At 48.7% G+C, this 14,168-nt stretch overlaps 1 protein-coding gene across 1 annotated transcript in view; it reads right to left on the bottom strand.

Annotated features, from left to right (window-relative positions):
* Positions 1–11,981, bottom strand: part of ADRA1D (adrenoceptor alpha 1D) — a 50,251-nt gene extending 38,270 nt beyond the window's left edge. The window contains exon 1 of the mRNA XM_009921872.2: positions 10,938–11,981. Within this exon, the coding sequence (XP_009920174.2) occupies positions 10,938–11,904 (967 nt within the window). The 5' untranslated portion in view covers positions 11,905–11,981. The remainder of the gene's footprint in view (positions 1–10,937) is intronic.
* Between the last annotated feature and the right edge of the window lie 2,187 nt (positions 11,982–14,168).

The raw sequence follows: 14,168 nt of genomic DNA, 5'->3' as shown, positions 1-14,168 counted from the left end.
TACCCTTGGTCCCAAATCCCCAAACCCTTTCAGCCACAACCAAATTAAGAGCAGGTGGGTAAATCAAAACAAGACCATAAAACACATTTGGCCCTTGAAAACACTCTTGTGAGTCTGAGCATTAGGAGAGAGAGGGGATGGTTCTGTTTTGGGACTCAGCAAACCCTCTGGAGACAAGAAGGGCTCCCAGTCCAGCCTTTCCAGCACCTCACTAGCCTCACTGCACCCCAAGCCTTCTGCTCTTCCTCCTCATCTTTTACCATGCCTTCCAGATCTCCAACTCCTTTTCTTGCCCCCTGCCATCACAGATCTTGCATAGAAACAAGCTTCAGTGGATAAGGGGCTCCACCATAGCTACAGGGGGTTGGCTGTCACCAACTCCATGGTCACATTCAAGAAGTTCCTTGTGATGAGTGCTCTCACATACTCCACAGACAAGACCCTGCCCACAGGGAGTTACCACCCAACAGGGACTACATGGTAACTTGATGGGACAGAGGGTTGGATGGGCCCCGTATGCGAGATCCTCCTGAAAGGTAGGGTACTTGGAGTACCTAAACCTTTCTTTGACAGGTTGCCAACAACTGGTATGTTATTGTAAACCCTTTTGCATTAAAAATGCCTCAAAATAGTACTTAAGTCTTAGAACCACTGGGATACCTTCTGAAATCCGGAGAAGACCCTGTGTCAATGTGGATGTGCAAGTCTCCTCCAGAGAGGACTAGCCCTGAGTTATGTGGATGTGAGTCACTCTGCACTGCTTTGCTGGGGAAAGTGCAGGGTTTCATTCCTGGGACAGATGCATTTATCTAGTGGGCATAGCCATAGCGATAATCCCAATGTAGCACCTGCTGTGAAGAACGAAAAAGAACACCCCAAAGTTTACAGCAGCCGTCCTCCTCTAGAGCCTGGCCCATCAGCAAAAGTCACCAATGCCTGTATCACCATTTAACAGCCAATGCACAGAAGAATAAAACACTGGCTATCCTCAGAAGAGCTCTTTTGGGTTGATGCATGCAACAGATCTGCCTTGATGACAACCCAAGAGAAAGCGAATGACAATCTCAGGGTTATTAGACTACACTTAGCCTTGCCTCATTATCACATGACAAGGAAAGGGGGTAATTAATTCACAACATAGAGCAGAAAGCCACAATCACAACATGTAGTTAGTACCAGGCTTTCCTGGGAAAAGGTCTGCTCAGAGAACAAAGCTGATTCACGACCTACAGAGAATCAACTCAGCACAAGAAGGGTCAAGTTATCCTGTAAATAATGATGGACAAACCTCCTTGCTTTATGCCCTCAAAGCTAGGTACCTTAAGAGGACTTCAAAATTTTGTGTCTAAAAAGAATAAGGAGATGGAACTACCTGGGTTGGTCAAAAAAGTCTCAATACCTATTAGTTGGAAAACTGGATTTTTCACTACATACATTCCACGCCAGAAGTTCTTTACAGCCTTGTTTTGCCCAAACACCAAACAAACAAACCCTGAAGTATTTTCTATTGTCAGTGACAATATCATTCTTCTGACAGTTGCAGTTCAGTTGCTTTCCTATTAGTACTTGTGCGGAGGATGGTACAACGTAGGATGCAACATAGGCTAGCATTTGTATCTTGGCTAAGTGGGATACAGTGGGGTATACCAGGAAATGTAGATCAGTTCGGAGGATCACCATGTAAAGGGCAATAAGAGTAAGAGACAGGGGAAATATATCTATCCAGTGGTGCCACACACTACACAGAAATATCCAGGTGTAGAACTGTATTTTCCTGAATTGAATTTATGTGGAAAGAGAAATTTCAAAGAAAAAAAAAACAATTTTTTTCAGGCAGCTCCTGTCCTCATCAGCTGCTTTAGGAGTTTATATTAAAAAGTAGCTGTTGCTGCAGGGACCACTCAAAATCCCACCAGTGTCCACGGAAAGGTGATTGCTGAAAATGTGGTGCGTAAACCACAGCATTTGCAACTGCTGATTCTGGGCTTCAGCTGTTGTAAAGATGTATTTTCTCATACAGAGAACAAATATTTTAAGAGATTTTCACTGTCTTTGGTCTGCATTTGGGTTATGTGTTCAAAATTGTCTTGTTTAACTCTACCACTATGGTGAACACTGGTTTCTACTGACCACACAAAACAACAGCTTGCACACAAGTTATAATGTATCCTATATAATAGAACTGCTAAATGAACACTAAGGAAATTGCAAAGTTAAGGACTCAAAAGATCGACAAGGTCAAAGTGAAAATCACATTTGCAAAACTTTGTTTTCCTACATTTAAAGAGTTTAATTTCAGGACCATGCTCTACTGTCTCTGCAGTGTCCCTGCCATACCAGTTGCAAGGAAAGGTGGGTGCTCAATTAAGTAATAGCTCGATTGAGATATTCAGTATCTCCTCACTGGTCAGTATGTGGCTCCACACTTTACAAACTCACACTGCTCAGCTCCGCTCTGATGACACAACTATTTGTTTCCTCATAGATGTCTGAAGGTACTCAGCTCAGTTACAGCCAAACATTTTGCAAACCAATATATTTTTCTTTTCACAGCTCTCCAAGGAGAAAAAGGTGCCTTAGAGCCATCTTACTGTCCCATTTACAAAGCAATGCCAAAATATGTCTGTATTTTGAGTGTGCATTCCTGAGCCCTTGGTGCTATGGAGCACTTCGTGTCCTTAAAGCCTAACTCGTATCAGCTCCAGCTCCAGCTGGAAATGTGTCTGACTTTGGCAAAACTAGTCCCGTGTTTGGCTTCACAGTGAGGTTCATCTCAGCTAGTTTAGATGTCTACTGTGCACCTTGGAGCTGGTGATCTTTGGCCTCCCTCAGAGGCACTGAGGAGACACTGGTGCTTTTGGAGAGTGACTCATCTGACTGGTTTAGATAGCAATATTAGGATGAGATGAACTGCAGCCTCAAAACACCTATTTTTCATTGTTGGTTATGTAGAAAGCTGAAGAGCAACTGGCTGAAGACTGTATACTGTTGGCATCCGATGCCAGGGACTGTCTTGACATTGGAGAAGACAGGATCAGCGTGGAAATGAGCAGTGCAGGGGACAGCAGAGGAGCAGAGATGTCCATCAGACACCATCAGGTCATTGCTCTTAACAGCTCTTCCTCAGAAGCTCCAGTCTCGCTAAACTGCCCATCCTTGACAACACCTCAGAAAAGTGCTTTCTTCACAGAAGTTGGCCATATTGGGCCAGCTTTGTCTAATTCCTGCCCTGTCCTGATGTAAAGCACCCCCCAAACCCAATGGAGAAAAATGTCAAGTTTTTGCTCTGACACATGGTCCTGCCAGAGCTTTTTAGACTCAAGGCTGTTCCCATAACACTTCTTACAGGAACCTAGCACTGTGTTTTTTCCTGTCACCTTTTTCAGACACGGCTATCTTATTTTGTCTCACATTTTGCAGCACAAATTCAGCCTGTTACAAAGACACAAAATGGAAAACTTTACCTAATAGATAATGTTTGGCACCAGAAACTAGAACTTATTTCCAGAAGGGTCCTGTAATGTTAATAGGTATTATCAGCTCTACCTAGAATACAGCACAATAATCACATCAAGTAAAAGTCCTGATTGATCAATCGGAAGATAATTCAGGTTGCTTTCCCAAGGAAATATACTTGTTTTCTGAAAAGCCTTGAGCAAAAGTGCTGTATGGACACACTAAAGTGAGCACATGCGTAATTAAAATGCCACAGGTAGCATAAAGCCTTTGCACTGTTACTTGCTAACGTGACACAGTTGCTGGTACCAAATTCATGCTGCTTGTTGTAGCAAAAGCAATCAAAACCAAGCTGGTAGCAAGAAATTAAACCACCACCTTGCATGATCATACCAAAGAGCATCCCCACCCTTCCACTCAATCTTTGTTACATCTCATTAACCTGATTATCAGAATTAATAAGCAAATATTTATCCAAATATAAATTAATGAAGATAGATCAGGCCAATTAAAAGCTCCTTCCCAGAATATCCAGGACAAAGTTTTGTGTGTGCAAATACAATAAAACTGTCAGACTCAACTTAATATAGATGCATTTAACGTTATATGGTATATTTTGGTATTGGTTCCAAAACTCCTGTTGAAAGATTCTATAACATTTTGCCTACTGAATCACAGTAGTTTTAAATTTTTCAAGACCTATTTTTTTCCTGTTTGTGGTACATCCATTATAGCAACTGCCTCCAGATGCGTCAAGACGCTGTGATATAAAAACAGACATTTGGCTTTAAATAGTTTTATTTGGTGGTGCGGTGGGTGGACTGGAAGCAGAGTAATCCCGGACATAGGTCATGGGAGATCTGGGTCCTATTCCCAGTCACTTCAGTGAATCACTGCATTACTTTGGCCAGGCAGAGGCAAAGTATATGTTCAATCTTGGGTGCCCAAATCATTATTTGAGGTCTGGAGTGCTGCATCTCTTGCAACAGCAAAAACTGTACTAAACCCCTCCGTCTGCCTCTGGCCTTCTGCACAGGGTAATGAGTAGGAAGGGAACCACACGCACTTATTTGGGCTCCAAATAATAATTTTTTGCTGGCTATTTCCAAACACATGTAGGCTATTCCCCTGTTGTTCTGCACTCTGCCGCCTTCTGCACTAGGGCACAAGGAGTAAATCAGCACCGTCAAATGCTTTAGCTATATAATTTACTCACAGGCTCGTTATCCATGTGCCTACTTGTAATTCTCTCCTGTGCCCCTCTGCAGGAGGTCAACATGTTCTCCCTGGAGAGAAACCCTGCTCACAGGTTGCTTTTCCACAGTATTATCTCTAGACAGACACAATCAATGCAGATGACTCCCACCCAGGTTCCCTGTGCCTGGACTATTCCTCCAGTGCTGTCCCAGCGGGCTGTACACCCCCATGTGTCCCTGTGCCATGCCCACCACATGCATCCCGGCTATCATGCCCTAGGAATGACATTCTGGTAGGCTGCAGCACAGCCCTAATGTTATTGCAGACACTATCAACTGGAAAAAGAGAAGCAGAATTCACATTTCTTAAGCAACAGTATAATTTGCCTGGGAAAGCAATGGATTTGGCCTCACTGCAATGTTTTAAGTATAGTCTTGAAAAACAAGTCAGGAATGGTTTTGGGCCAAGTGATCTTTCCCTGAGAAAGGGAGATGGGCTGGAAGACCCATCCATCCCCTATGATTTAATGAATTTATGCTAATTTGCCATGAGCCCATTTGATGGAAACATCCTGTGGTGCAAAGCAGACGAGAAGAATCTTGCCTCTTGCCTGGATGTTGTCTAATAAATCAAACTGGAGCCTGGTACCTAGCAGTTTTTGAGACTCTGTGTCTGCTGGTGTTTTTAATGAATGTATGGTTCCTGTGGACTAGGATCAATGGGGGATGTGTGGCTGATGGAATAGTTCATTGCAATTGCTCTTGTTCCAGTTTGATTTGATGGTCTGGGCCATAGTTAATTATTCCAAAGCAGCTGCCCATTCCTTTTTCCATGCCAATTCTGCCACTTCCACCATAACTCAGAAAATTTCAGGAGATACAAGAGACTGCCCTGACAATCAAAGTAGTTGAATGGTCTATCTTTCAGCCTCCTCCTTTTAAATCACACTTTTGATCAGGTCCTCCTGTGCACAATAAAACTAAAGAAGTTTGGTTTTCTGTGGAATTGTGTCTTGTGGTGGATTTTTAGTATTTTCTGATGTCTAACCAGGGGCTGAGCTCACTCTGCAACCTTCCTTCTGTGAGGGACAGTATAAAAGTTCCCACTCCTTTACCCATCTGCCCATTTTTATAGGACCTTGGTATATTGAGGACTTTTAGCACTTTCTCAAAAGTGATTGAGATTGATGAAAGAGTTCATCAGGTGGTAGGGAAAGGCTTACATGCACACTGGCACAGAGTGATGACATAAGCCCTTTTTTTCTTAGGAAACCATGCTAAATCCTCCTCTACCAGAACAGAATTAGGTTCTCCACTTCTACCAGAACAGACCTGGTCACATCTAAAATGTGCTTCTACCTACATTGTCTTCCCCATCATTTATTTTACAAGCGACAGTTACCGAAGCTTGAGCACTGCAATGCCTCTGTAAGCCCGTCTTCTGCAAAATGTTTTATGAAAGGACTTCTGTCCTATGGAAAACAGAATCTACAAAAATATTTTTGTTTTGGCTTGAAGGAGACCTGTCTGAGCCTGGTTTGATAGCAGCTGCCTTTCCTTCAGGAGGCAGGTAAAAAAGCCAGCACACTGTTTTTCTGAATCATAGCTGGAAATGAGCACCAGCTTCCACTGCAAACACAGGCAAGTCACCACCCCAAGGCAAATATAAGATCATGAATATGGAGGGGTTTGCTCATCCTGAGGGGTCTCTTAAGTCACTCCTTGTCTGGGGAACCTCCTGCTTGTGGAGGGACAGAGTGAAGGGAGCCTTGGGTTGTGGCCTTCATCCTTGTGTGGCACTAGCTATGGGTGCTGCTGTGCCTTTCTCACACTGGTCTTGATTTCTAACCAAATCCAGAGAATAACAAACATGGGTGCCCACCACCCAGACTAGACTATGCTTCTTAAAAACCAAGGGCCACTGAGGTGTATAAATCGCCATCCTGGGTACTGGCTAGTGCATCCCAAGGGACGGTTGTTTCCTCTTAGATGCTTCTGGGGTGGTGATGGAGAAGGTCTTTGCCTCCACTCCTGAGATGGTCCATTTGGGGTCCCACATTGTCTTTGCATGCTCCCCAGACACAGAAGAGTGGCTGGGGAGCAGGGCTCCATCCCTCCTCCTATTCTTCCTTCCTTCCTTCCTCCTGGATCAGGTTTGAGAAAGCAGGTGACTATCTATCTATAGGTGTTGTATAGCAGGTTCTGCTTCCTTGACCCATTGCGTAGATGCCCTACTGCAAGGACAAACCCAGCACCTAACTTTTAGCAGGATTTTCCATCAGCAGAAGAGCCAGTGAAGCTTCTATGTTTGTGTGACTTAAGAGAGAGCTTCTCTCTCTGTTCTTTCTCTCTAATAAAGGCTTGAGCTGACACAGGATTGAGCTTTCTCTCACCTAGGCATCTTGCCTCCATTAGACTTAAAAAAAATCCGGACTAGGATACATCCCACCTCTCTGCAAATACCTGCAGTGCAGACACCGTCAGCTGGTTAGCTGCCCCTGGCTGCTTTTGTAGTCAAGGGGGAGAAAGAGGCAGGCTGACACCACAATTCATCTCATCCTAAGGAGGATGTCCAAAATACGTCAGTTGAGTCACACCTTCAGGCACTCCCTGATAAAGGTGGAGCTTTGGGTGAATATGACTGATCGACCTGGTATTGGTGTTGCTCAGAGAGGGAGTTGGACCTTCAGCGGTCCCTTCCAACTAGCATCTCCGTGATGCTATGTCTAGCTGAGATGAAGGCACAGATGTCTGAAACAACCAAAGGGAGATGAATCCCATCCTACAAAACACCCTTAAACTCCTGGCCCACATCTCTGAGAAACCTCCAGTTATGTTCTCTCAACAGGGCTTTGCTAAGGGAAGAGGCACCCTGGCATAAACCACGCAACCACCACCCAGGATCCCCAGGCAAAGCAGCTTGGTAGAGCTCTACTGCACACCCGGCAAAAGATAGAACCCACACAAGACTTCTGTGGGAAATTAGGATTTCATCTCTTGTTGAACAACCAGCTGCTTAAAGAGTCTCATTAGCCGCAGAAACTGTTAATTGTGTTAGAACTCCTGGTGGTGGCATCCTGTGCTTGGGGATGTGTATCACAAACCCAAGAGTGAGCTAAGTTACTCAGCTGATAAATAGACTGTGGAGGTATTGGGGAGTTTGAGCTGATTTAAAGAAGAATCTTTGTAGATTACTCAAGCATGGAGGAATGGCTGACAACATTTGGCACATACATAGGTCCTGTTATTTAAAATTATTGGTTATTTCACCTTCTCAACACTGATATGATAAACATTACTCCCATGTAACTACCATGCAAACTGTTCTGCACGGAGTTGCAAAGATGTGTGCAGACTCACACAGACACTGGTGACAGACCCAGTACTGAAGTTTCTGAGTGCTAAGTCAATGCTAAGTAGAGCTGGGAGTCTTTTTTCAGTTGACAGATTTACTTATCCCTAAGAAGTATAATCAGACAACAGTCAGTCAACAGTGTAAGTCAATGACAACTTCTTGCAAATTCATGTCAAATAGAAAAAAAAAGCCAAAGCATTTCAATATTTTGAGAAGAAAATAGATCTTACTTATTCATTTCATTTTAATGTGACAGTTCATTTTGAAATGTATCTGAGTATTCATTTTTAATAAACTTCCATTCACTCTTAAATAGAAACAATACATTTCACTTCAATTGAAAGTGAACTTTGTTTCTCATGAGTGTTTCATTTTCATTGAAAATGTGTATCAATATTATTTCCACTTGGCCCCAAATTATTTTGCGTAAGTTTGTCTAACAAGCAAATAAAAAAGCCATTCTAATTAACCATTTACAATGTCCTTTTCAAGGAGGATTGGCCCCAGCATGTTTCAGTTTGTGGGTTTACAGGGAACTTTGATTTCTCTGAGTTACAGACCTGTCTCCTGACCTGTAAAATCAGAGATTAGACCTTGTAGAAGTTTCTGTTCTCCTTCTAGATAGCATTGAATGATTCTCAGATTTGAGTAGGAAATTGCAATTAATAAAAGTGGGGTGAAATAAACGGCAGCATATTTTGTAGTCATAAAATAAATGAACTTTTGCTGTGTTTATATTATACATATAATACAGCAGGAAGTAAAGATCAAAGCCATGTTTATAAAGAACTTGGCAAGTTGTGTGCTTGGAGGAAGCAAACGGGTTCATGGGAGGTACTTAAAGAATGAAGTTTGTATTTTTTAGCTGGTGTAAATCAGCAAATCTCCTCTGACTTCAGTGCAGGGGTAGTGATTTACATCAGTGGGGAAGCTGGTTCAAGGGTTTCAAGGGAGAACAGGTATGGTAAACCAAAATAAAATATTTTTTTCTGCTTTGAAGTCTTGCCTGATGTTTGTTCCCTATTTTCAAGTACTGTGAATAACTCAGAGGAACAGGATCCCAACTCCCAGCTTCATTAGCTGCAAGCTGTAAAGGTGCAAATGAGGTTCGGAGCTGGTTCCTGCCCTGCTGATCAGCCAAGGAGGCAAGTATCAGACTGGGGCTGCCCAGAGAGCTCAGCCTTCGGGTGCTGGCACCTCCCTGAGCCCCACAATTCCCAAACTATTTATTTGCAGGCTACAGAAATCTCCCAGTGCACCTGATCAATGAAAGGGAAACTGAGGCACGGTCAGATGGGATAATTTGTCTCGGGTCTGGTAGCGAGAGAAGTTCACTGCAGCCTTGCTGCTCCCTGCCTGAGTTATACCGTGAGCTCCCGTGCTCACATAAGGTGAAAACTCTTCACAGCAACAATTTCAGCCCTATGGAGGGCTGAGATAGTCTCCCCAAATACCACCCTCACCCAGAGAGAGAAACTGAAGCAACGAGGTACAAGACAGCAGCATGGTGAGACCAGGCACCCACAACCCTCATCCACCACCCTAGGGACACCCCAGCTCCCAAGGCACCATCGGTCCTGGTGAATTATCCCACTGGAGGGCAGGTGGGGATTGCGTGGCCTCAATTAGGTGTCTAACGGCCTTGGGCTCCGGCTGTCCCCAGGGGGACAGCCACAACGCCGGAGGGAGATCAAAACCTCAGCAGGTCAAAATCAGTCCTGCGGTCATGATGCTGTTTCCATTCATTGACTTGAGAGGCAGCCTCAAGCAAGAGGATTTGAAAAATCCTGAGAAAAAGTGCAGAACTAGCTATAACGTTTCCCTGGCTGCAGGGTTAGTTAGACACAAGTCCCCGGTCGGCCGTGGGACATGTGGATCCCACCCAGCAGATGGAGTGACAGACCTCGGCTTTGCCGAGCTCTGCGCAAAGGCTATTGTCAATATTCGGAAGTTATTTTAATTTTTTTTTTTCCCCCTAGGTTTAGCTACACCACTCCAGAGGGTTAATCAGGTCCGTGACTTGGGTGCCTGTTGTTCAATGAGGTGGTGATGAATAGCACTGGCTTTCCTGTGCTTCACGGGCCACGGGCAGCACTGGTGCTGGAAGGGGATGTTGTTTTGGACATTCCCTGGTGGGCTTTGTGCCCGCTCAGCCTCCTCTGCAGGCAGGGGGCTGCATCCTTTTCAGCCGGGGAAAAAACTTGCCAAAACTTTAGAGGACAACCTGCCAGACAAGCCCAAACCAGCACCCAGTGACACGGGCACCATGACAGGGTCAGGAGGTGAGGGCAGGACTCCTGGAGGAGGTGGATCAGTCCTGGGAAATCGCCCAGGACCATCACCCTTACAGATAAGACCTGGTCCTGCTCCAGGTCCCTACACAACATTGGCATCCTGGGAAGTCAGTAAGACTTATGCTTCAGACTCTGACAAGCTCCTTGGGGGGATCAAACCTCACTCCTCTCCAACATCTTCACCAGTTCACAGCAGAGGTGGGAGCCCTGGGCCCACGGAGGCAGATCCAGGTGTCCTCCCCCAAACTGGGAGAAAGGGAGGCTGGGAGCAGGGACGGCAAAGCTGTTTGGAGACCACTGTGCCGTAATTATAGCCTGTTTGAAGCAGAGCTGCTTCCTCCTTAGCCTGAACTTCATTAATTAAACTGCTGAATGCAGAATGAATTAATTAAACCAATTAGTATGCTGCTATTTTATTCATTTGCTATTTACTCTGATTGATTATGTGACTCTGATTAATAAATATTGAATAAGTGTTAATTAATTGAATTAATTCATTGCTGGTTTATTCACCTATCAGTTACCTATCCCTCACCTCTATGCACGAGTTGTGTCCTGAAAGTTTGTCCCAAGGAACAGGTTCCCAGGGGCTCAGCCACGGGCAGCGGGGCCGGGATGGGGGCCAGGGTCACTTACCAAAAGGCAGGACGAAGAAGAAGGGGAACCAGCAGAGGATGAAAACACCCACGACGATGGCGAGAGTCTTGGCTGCTTTTTTCTCACGGGAGAACTTGAGGAGCCGCACAGAGAGGGAGCTCCTGAAGTTGTGCCCCTTGCTCCGGGTGCTGGAGAGAGGCTCCTCCAGCACGCTGCGGCAGTGGATGCGCAGTACCACTTCCATGGATTTATTCCTTTCCTTCTTCACCCCTGCCTCCAAGCTCCGGGTGGTCCTCCTGGCCACCACGTAGATCCTGAAGTACATCACCAGGATGACCATGAGGGGCAGGTAGAAGGAGAAGAGGGAAGAGAACAGGGCATAGCCCGGCTCCTCTGTGATGCTACAGATGCTCTCATCCGGCGGTGGCGGCTCCTTCCATCCCAGCAGCGGCCCAATGGAGATGACCATGGACGAGAGCCAGACCACCACGAGGATGACCCCCGCCTTCCTCTCGGTCATGATCGTGGGGTACTTGAGGGAGTACTTGACGCCGATGTACCTGTCCACGGAGATGATACACAAGCTCATGATGGAGGCGGAGCAGCACAGCACGTCCACCGCTGCCCAGATGTTGCAGAAGATGCGCCCGAACACCCAGAAGCCCAGCACCTCCAAGGTGGCCGAGAAGGGCAGCACGGTGGTGCTGAGGAGAAGGTCGGCGATGGCCAGGTTGACGATGAAGTAGTTGGTGACCGTCTGCAGGTGCCGGTTGCAAGCCACCGAGAGGATGACGAGGATGTTCCCCACGATGGCCGAGAGGATGAAGACGGCCAGGAAGACCCCGACGCCCACAGCCTGCACGTCCAAGGCGAAAGTCAGCGTGGTGCCGTTACCCTCGGGGGTCTCCTCACCTTGCAGCCCCCAGGACCGGTTGGCACCGCTTTGGCTGCCCTGTCCCGTCCGGTTCCCACTCAAGCTGCCATTACTCAGCTCGGGGAAAGTCATTGTAAAAAAAGTCCGGGCTCCATGGAGGGCGAGGAGAAAGCGATGCCGAGGCGCAGCCCCCCCGGCATGATCCCCGCACCCCCTCTAAGACTCGCTCAGCACCTCGCTCCCCCCCCCCCCGACCACCACAGCGGGCCAAGACTCGCTCCCCCCCCCCGGGAGGGAAGGCGGGATGGAGGGATGGAAGGCGGGCAGGATCCGCTTCTCCTCACCCCCCCCCCCGTCCCCCCCCACCCCTCACACCACCACAACCCCCTTCACGCCACCCGTCCGTGCTGCCCCCTCCCCACCGCCGGCTCTCTCCTCCCCTCAGCCCCACCGCCTGCCCTCCCGGGGGGGGCAGCGAGGTCTGTGCCCCCCCGCTGCCCTCTCATACTCCGGGTGGGTGCGTGTGAGGGGGGGGGGGGGCTGCGTTGAGTAGCGGCCGGCAGCTCTCGGTGGCTCCGCTCGTCTTCCCGCTCGGACGGGAGAGGCGAGGGGAGGGAAGGGGGGGGGGGGCCGGGACCGAGGGGGGGGTGCCGGGAGCCCCGCGCGTCAGGTGCCGCCAGAGGAGGAGGAGGAGGAGGAGGAGGAGGAGGAGGAAGAGGAGGAGGCGGCAGCAGCGCTTGAGAGGGGAGGCAAGAAGATGGGGGGGGGCAGGCACCCACTCGGGAGGAGGGGGGCACAACTTGAGGGGGGGGGCAGGAAAAGGAGGAGGGGGCAGGGACGCGCTTGGGGGGCAAGCAGCCGCTCGGGGAGGGGCAGCTGGCACCCCCACGGAGGGACAGGCGCCCACTGGTATGTGTGTGTGGGGGGGGGGGCACGCAGCAGCGGGGTGCCGATACCGCGGGGGGGGGTACGGGGGGTGCAGCCGTGCCGCCGCCGCCAGGGGGCAGCAGAGCGCAGGGTTTGCCCGCCGGCGCGGGCGGGTCCGCGGGCTCCGCCCCCCCCCCCCCCCCCCCCCCCAAAACCCAGCCCCGGGGGTCCGGGCGCTGCGCTGCTGGGGGGTGCACTTTAGGACTGGAGACCCCCCAGTGACGCGGTTGCCGGGACCAGGAGGGTGCTCTGCAAGGCTGGCAGGTCCCCCCCAGCACCGGCGTCCCCCCAAGAAGATGTCCTGCAAGGCTGGCAGGTCCCCCCCCCAGCACTAGCATCCCACCAGGAGGATGACCTGCAAGGCTGGCAGGTCCCCCCCCAGCACCAGCAGCCCCCCAGAAGGACGCTCTGCAAGACTGGGAGGTCCCCCACCCAGCACCAGCGTCCCCCCAGGACGATGTCCTGCAAGGCTGGCAGGTCCCCCCCATCCCCAGCATCCCCTCAAGAAGATGTTCTGCAAGACTGGCAGGTCGTTCCCACCAGCCCCAGCATCCCCCCAGGAGGATGACCCGCAAGGCTGGGAGGTCCCCCCACCCAGCGCCATTGTCCCCCCAGGACGATGTCCTGCAAGGCTGGCAGGCCCCCCCGCAGCCCCAGCATCCCCCCAAGAAGATGTCCTGCAAGGCTGGCAGGTCCCCCCCCAGCCCCAGCATCCCCCCAGGAGGATGCCCTTCAAGGCTGGCCGGTGTCCCTTTTTGCCCTGCATCCAGGGCTTCCAGCAAGCACCCTTCCCACGCTGACCCCGGTTCCCCCGTCCTGCCTCTCCAGCCAGGTGTCATTGCTCAGGCCGTGAGCGTGGGCTGCCCCTCGCTAGTTTTTTTCCAAAAGCAGAAGGGACAATCAGCGCCTTGCATTCAGGGACAGCGTGTGATCGGCAGCTCCGTGTCTGTGACTTAACCCTGCTGCAAGACTTGGAAACGGCAGCTTGTAATTAAAACATATAGGCGCATATTTCTGGCTAATTTGAACAGAGTTGGGTTTTTTTCCCACTGATAAAAGCAGATCCTGTTTATACTGGTTTCCTCCCAGTGACCCTACTCTCCTGCCTCCATACATTGCAATGGGGACTGACCCCAGTGTTGAACAGGGGCTCTCCCTCTGCTCCTTTCTACTGTACACAGGAAATATTTCCTTGGAGTGTGTTTACCCATGGTTTTTCAACTTTTCTTTCTTAAAAAAAATTATTTTAAAGGGCAGTCCAAGTGGACAGTGAGGTGATTTAACTGTTGTTCTGTCAGAGCACGGGAGATCTGTTGATTCGATGAATATGAGAGTGGACAAAAAACATAATAGTATATTTATTCCCTTATTTTCCTTGACAGTCATTGCAGGAAATGGCACATTTCTCATCTTCCTTATATCTTTCATGCACTTTTCTCTTCCTTAAGATTTCACCCTCCTTCCTAGAC

The sequence above is a fragment of the Haliaeetus albicilla genome, chromosome 1 (genome assembly GCF_947461875.1).
Source record: "Haliaeetus albicilla chromosome 1, bHalAlb1.1, whole genome shotgun sequence".
NCBI lineage: Eukaryota > Metazoa > Chordata > Aves > Accipitriformes > Accipitridae > Haliaeetus > Haliaeetus albicilla.
Note: the sequence above shows the minus strand (reverse complement) of the source record. Positions and strands in the feature narration are given on the sequence as shown.